Here is a 7,214-nt window from a genome sequence, read left to right on the forward strand (position 1 = left end):
TGGGTTCAAAAACCAAATAAACAAATGGTTACACTATGAAAATCCTCTCTCCATCTACCTAATCCTCCTGCCCAATCTCGCTAACCATCGTTGTTAGCTTCTTGTTAACCACAGTTATTATTTTCTTCATGCACATCAGAGTAAAATATGAATTTATTCTTATTTTCCCCTCCTTTTAAAGCAAGAGACCTACTTTATACACTTGGAGGCTGAGATGGAGCAGGGATGCACAGGTGCCTTCTTAGGTGATGGCCATGTGCTATTTCTTGCTTTTTATTTCGGCTACACTGGCATTCATTTTATAATGATTTGTTAAAATCTACATTTATGTTTTATGTACCATGCATGTTTTTTCACAATAAAAAAGGTTTAATAAATGAAGCCTATGACTTGATTCAAATGAGTACAATTTAATATTCAGCAATTTTATTTCTCCCATTTCAGTTTAAATACAATAGAGGAATATTAAATGAAGAAAAATAACACTGGAAAGCTCTTCTTTTAACCTAAATGACCATATCTGTGTCTTTTTATAAGGTTTGTCACCATGGTGCCCATAAATTAGTAGATTCCATTTTGGCCAAAAAAATAAATAATAATAATGCAGGTTTCAAAACGAATTTTCATTTTTTTCTATTCTGAGTTATTTGATGTAGTTTAAAATTCTTTTTGATTTGTTATATGATGCTGCTATGCAACAAAATCCAAAGTACTTTCTTTTGTTATTATATTTCCAAAATGATGTTACTATTCTTAAGGGCAGGAATGTGTCAATTTAAGACCAGATGCCTCAGGCAGTTATTTCTTATCATTAGTAGAAGAAATGCTTTAAAGATTTTTCCCTTAATTCTGACATGTTTATGAGAAAATAAATATGAGCTTAACAGCTTTGCATTTCCCTAGACTCTAATGCAATAGTGGTATTATCACTGGAAGAAATGAAAATGTGGAGTGTAAATAACATTTAGATTCTGAGCATATTCATATATCCATACAAATTTGCATATGTTGTTTTTTAACTCCTCAGAAAGTGATATAAACTTATTCTGTTATTGTTTTTTAAAATATGCTTTTACTTGTAGGTGGACACAAAACCTTTATTTTATTATTTATAAGTGGTGTTGAGGATCAAACCCAAGGCCCCTTATGTACTAGGCTAGTGCTTTACCACTGAGCCAGGACCCCAGCCACTGTTCTGTTATTCTTTAAAAAAAAAAAAAAAAAACATTTATTTTTTAGGTGTAGATGGACACAACACAATGCCTTTATTTTTATGTGGTGCTGAGGATCGAACCTGGGTCCTGCCTGTGCTAGACTAGCGCTCTACTGCTGAGCCACAATCCCAGTCCAGTGTTCTGTTATTCTTAATGACATCTCTTGGCATTCTCACATCACATACAAACCCCCAAAAGGGATAATGAATGGGTTGACTATGGTGACTATGAGTGTTGGGAATGTCAGTAACATTTATGCTCTTTTCCAGTTGTGCTTTGCACTCTGACCAGGTTATAGCTGGAATTTGTATGTGGGGGGATGGATTCCTTGATTAGCAACACAGTCTCTTCAGTTCCTTTTCCCCAAATTAGACCCATTTTCATTACCATCAGTGTGAGTTTCCAAAGCCATTTAATTCACATAGAGAGGTGATATAATTTAGACAACATTAGTGTGAATTTTTTTGTCTTTAGTCTCTTTGATGAAGGAATGAAATAGAAAAATATTAATTACACCATTGCTAATTAATTTTTTCATCTGTGTGCTTTTGATTCAGAGACAAATGGGAATATTTTTAGGCTTATGGGAATTGCTCATTTATGTTTCTTATTTTCATTTTAACAATATAGTTCTGTTTTATTTTAATACAGGTACAGTCTGACAATTTGGGCTGGAAAAAATGATAACTATTCCATTGAAGATTTACTTTATATTCGAGACCATTTTAATAAAAGTCAAGTTTTCTATGACATTTTGGAACCACAAAACCATGAATTTAAACAGGCCATTGGAATCAAATTTACTCTCTAAGAAGAACATCTTCTAAATTATTTTCTGTTTTGGTTTCGTAATCCTCTGCTTTGGTCTGAATTAATTGCCATATCATGATAATAGGCTTGTGCTCAGTTTTTCTAATCAAAAAGTGCTTATTATATGCTTACTCTGTTAGACATATGTCCTTGTAATGCTTCATTTATATAAAAGATTTGATAAGAAGAGACTTCAGTGGGCTTAGTATAATAATAATTTACCAAATGTTTTCCAAAGAATGCCCTAAGGTATAATTTGCCTTTTGTTAATCAATTATTTTTTTCTCCCAGAAAATCAATTAGTTTTCTATAGAGAAAAAAATAGTTTTGGTTTTGAATGCAGACAGATTTTCTTTACAGCCCCATTTTTGTCCTTTACTAGCCACAGACTTTGGGCAATGTTAATGACATCAACTCTCACCTTCCTCATCCATAAAGTGGGGAGTAAATTGAGCATTCTCTCAGAAAGTTGTGAGGATTAAGTGAGACATTACACAGACATCTAACTCAATGCCTATCACACAGTTAATGCCCTACAGATAGTTTCTTTAAACAAAAAAAGACAACTTATGATTATGTACATTATAGATAGCTGGTTCTAAAAGATACAACACAAAACACTGTAGACATATACTTAAATAGTTACAGTATTTCTACTTTAATATTCATCTCTAGTTGAGCACAGTGCTATTTGTCATATAATACCTAAAATTTCATTTTCTGTGGTTGTTTGCTAAAAGTGAAAGGTGCAATTTCATATTAAAATTTTTACAATTGTAATAAAATTTTTTTAATTACAGTAAAAATTTTGTTTTCTACAATGACATACATTAATTACTTTTGTACAAAGACTTGACTTAATAAATAAACTGCATTTTGATGAAATTTGAAATAAAATTTATTTGTCCAGAAGGAATTGCTACTTTATTATCTTACCCTTGATAATATTTTTAAATATTAATATTATAATTCCTTTATATTGAGAAATCTATAAGCAGAATGGCACTTAGATTAAGATGTAAAGGTGTTCTTAGGGACAAAAAACACCTAAGGGAGTTATAAAATGTATTCTGTTAAAGTAAATTTTGAATGACAATCCATATGGGAAAAATAACCTTGAATCCCTACTTCACACCATACATGAGTAATTTGAGATCTTAGGCCTAAATGTGAAAGCTAAAACTATAAAGCATTTAAAAGAGAATAAGAATATTTTTGTGACTTTGGAGTAGGCAAAAGATTTTTTTTTTTGGCTTTTGTTTTTAATAACCAGAAAGCACAAACCAGGAAAGAAAAAAATGATAAATGAACTTTATCAAATTTTAAAACTTCTCATCAAAAAACCACCATTGACACATACCTGACAGGGCTTATATTTAAAATATATGAAAAATTCCTGTAAACTCATAAGAAAAAGCCAAAAAAACTAATTAGAAATGAGAAAAGACTTGAAAAGATGCTTCACAAAAGAAGATAGTCAAATGGCCAAAAGAATATGAAAAGGTTCACAATCGCATTATTCATCCAGTAAAGGCAAATTTAAACCACAATGGAATACCAATATATACCAATGAGAAGGGCTAATTTTTTTTTTAATTGTACCAGAGATTGAACCCAGGGCATTAACCACTGAGCCACATCCCCAGCCACCTTTTATTATTATTTTATTTTGAGATGGGGTCTCTCAAAGTTGCTGCTGGCTTCACCATGTTGCTGAGGCTGGCTTTGAACTTGCTATCCTCCCACCTCAGCCTAGGGAGCTGCTGGGATTATAGGCGTGTGACACCCTGCCTTGCAGAAAGGCTAAGAATGTTAATGAGGACCAATGGTGCATTGTAGGAAAGAAAGGAAAGCAGTTTGGCAGCTTCTTATAAAGACAGTATCTATACCCAGGGCCCAGCCATTCTCACTGTAGCATAAATTCAAGAGGAAAGAGCTAATATGTGTGCATAAAAAGATCTCCACAAGAATTTTCATGGGGTTGGGGCTCTACCTCAATGGTACAGTGCTTGCCTTGCACATGTGAGACATTGGGTTCTGTCCTCAGCACCACATAAAAATATTGTGTCAATCTACAACTAAAAAAAATTTTAAAAAAAGAATGTTCATAACAACTATATTCTTAGCCAAAAATAAACTAGAAACAACCAACTTTCCATCAATTAGAAGATTGCTAAATGGCAAAATTACTAAAAATGTTTGAACTACTGATACGTAAAACAAAAGGGTAAATATTAAAAACATGCAAAAGGAACAGTTTACATGAGCCACATAGTATAAGCATCCATTTATATGAAGTTCAAGAAGAGCCCAAACTAGTATATTGGGATAGAAGTCAGAACAGTGGTTAGCCATGGGCATGGGTAGGTTATTTTCTAAGATGAGGCATATGGGAATGTTTTGGGGTTGGTGAAAATGTTCTGTATCTTGTTCTTGTGGTTATTTCAATGTGTATGTAGTCAAAAAATTATTGAATTGTACATTTTACTGTATGTAAATTATATATATGAATTTCATGTGGAAAGATGTTACGATCTATATTGGCAGGTTGTAAAAGAACATTATGGTATCATACTATTTATGTAAAATTGTATGTATTTATATTTATAGAAAAATTTTAGAAAGAAGTTCAAACACAAAAATAGGTAAATGGTTAAGTATTAACTACTTGTCCCTTCTCTAGTCTCCAGTCTAACATATTGAGATCCCAAAGACTCCAAATGCTATTGCCCAAGACTGGCAGAGCAACCCTAACCCTAACTCTGATAAGAGATTCATTCAGTTGTTCAAAAATTCAGAATGACTAACTTATGCTATGTGCATGATTTTAGTCAGTTATTTCCCTGATGTGACCAAAAGACCTGACAAGAATAATTAGAGGAGAAAAAGTCTACTTTAGGACTCACAATTTCAGAAGTCTTAGACCATCGCCTGCCGACTTTTTTTCTTTGGAACCCGAGGTGAGGCAGAATATCATGGCGGAAGAGTATAGGGGAGGAAAGCAGCTAGGAACATGACATCAGGAATCAGAGCAAGCTTGCAGCAGTCTGGCTGGGCACAATTCAGGAGCCACTTGTCAAAAGAAACTAACTTTATTTTTAGAACCACACATGCCAAACAAAACAAACAAAACAGCTCCTCAGGAAAAACCTTCAGAGCCCAACTGCCACCACCGGCTTCCCACAAGCCTCTCAACCTCCCCCACTCCTCCTGCTCTTGAGGCCGATTGGCTGGGTCGTGTGGGCAGAGCCAAAAAAGTCCCCCAATGAGCAGCTCCGGGTGGGGAAACAGCCAAATGAGCATCACCGCAGAGGACCCAATCAGCTAGAAGCTGCTGGGGCTGCTGTGAGCCAATCATCAGCTGGCAGTCTGAAAGTTTGCTGGGGCCCCTTTGGCTGTGGCTCTCAACACAAGCTCCTGTCTTCAGGGACAGAATATACACCCCAAAGGCACGCCCTCAATGACCCGCCTCCTCCGGCCATACCCTACTTGCAGATATTTACCACCCAGTTAATCCCTACTAGGTACTAATGCACTAATTAGGATAAGACTCTCATAACTGAATCATTTTGCATTGTCTCATATGTGAGCTTTTGGGGAACATCTAAAATATCTAAACCATAAGAGCATATATGAGTATATCACAATTAATTTTGTAGAACTATTACACACCAATTTAAAAATAATGAATAATAGAAGGAAGACCAATAGAGCAGAGAAAGGGAATCAGGGGAGGGGGTGAGTGAGCAAGGTATTAAAATAGAACAAATGATGTTATATGCATTTATGAATATGTCAAAATGAATTCCACTGTTATGTATGAATATAATGAACTAATAAAAAATTAAAGAAAAGCACAGTTGATTTTGGCCCTGTAAGAGTGATAGAATTGCTAATTATTCAAATATGTACTAATTTATCCAGTGGGAAATTATTAAAAGTAATTTGGAACAGTTTGTTTATTTGCTTATTTGCTAAGATTTTGGTTCTTTGCACACACACACACCCATATTTAATTGGATATCTAGTGAATATATAGAAAAATGCTCTCTAACTTCATTAACTAAGATGTAAGTCTACCTAGTAGGAGCTTATAACCTACTTATAGTCATACAGTCATGAATCAATGCAAAAAAAATGACAGTAGTGTAAAGAAATTCTTTCTATAGAAAATGAGAGGATGATGAATAAGTGGAGCCAAGAATAGCTGATAATGAGGTCTTCAAGTAGTAGGGAGGGATCCTAGGGAGCTCTGGGGACCTCAGCAGCAGGAGCTCAGGGTATAGTGTTCCAGTGGCCCAATCAATGTCAGCCTTCTACTTGCTGTAATTACTTCTCTCCCCTCTTTATACCCATCATCCTTTGGTCTGGGCACCAGTCACCTGTTTTATTTTTTTAATGAGAATCCCATGAATCCTCCCAGCTCAGTAGGAACTCTGAGGAAGGAAGGAAACAGGCATCAAATCTCTCTGTCTGATGTGCTGAGGTTCCTACCCTAAGGAGCTTATGTTCTAATGGGGAGAGACAGAGAGAGAGAGAGAGAGAGAGAGAGAGAGAGAGAGAGAGAGGTGAATGATGAGTTGCACACTTGCTAAAACTCCTCAGATAGATCTGGGTGTGGTGAGAGCCTGAAGGAGACAGCAGGGAGGGCACACTTGGGCTGTGTGTTGAAAGATGAATTGGGTTCACTCATAGGAAGAGCCTTGCAGTCGGAGGGGGCACACCAGCCAGTGGGGAAGATACTGATCTGACATAGACATTTTTAAAAATTACCTGTGGGATACTAGACTCTGAGGCAGGGCCTACATTCCTTTTCTGTACTAAACTTTGTATCTTTTGTCTTAGGCAGTGGGAGGCATTGCACCTTTTTTTTAATATTTATTTTTTAGTTGGACACAATACCTTTATTTATTTTTATGTGGTGCTGAGGATTGAACCCAGGGCCTCACACATGCTAGGTGAACGTTCTACTGCTGAGCCACAACCCCATCCCCCCCATTCCCCCCACGCCCGGCCCTGCACCTTTTAAGTAGAGAAAGGTTATAATCAATTTTGAGTGTTAGAAAAGTGATCAGAGTGACAGAGGAGGAGAGAGACAAATTAGGAGACTCCGGATTCTCAAAGTGAGAGAAGATGAAGGGCAGAATTATAATGGAAGCAGAGGGGGATGGAGAAGCTCAACAGAGAAAA

General features: G+C 35.8%; 1 protein-coding gene across 1 annotated transcript in view; it reads left to right on the forward strand.

The window, feature by feature from the left end:
• Positions 1–5,980, forward strand: part of Fam151b (family with sequence similarity 151 member B) — a 30,884-nt gene extending 24,904 nt beyond the window's left edge. Inside the window, exon 6 of the mRNA XM_046427815.2 lies at positions 1,866–5,980. Within this exon, the coding sequence (XP_046283771.1) occupies positions 1,866–2,025 (160 nt within the window). The 3' untranslated portion in view covers positions 2,026–5,980. The remainder of the gene's footprint in view (positions 1–1,865) is intronic.
• Positions 5,981–7,214: the final 1,234 nt, after the last annotated feature.

The sequence above is a fragment of the Marmota monax genome, unplaced genomic scaffold, assembly GCF_021218885.2.
Source record: "Marmota monax isolate L192 unplaced genomic scaffold, Marmota_monax_Labrador192_F-V1.1 WCK01_AAM20220418_F8-fsc00018, whole genome shotgun sequence".
Lineage (NCBI taxonomy): Eukaryota > Metazoa > Chordata > Mammalia > Rodentia > Sciuridae > Marmota > Marmota monax.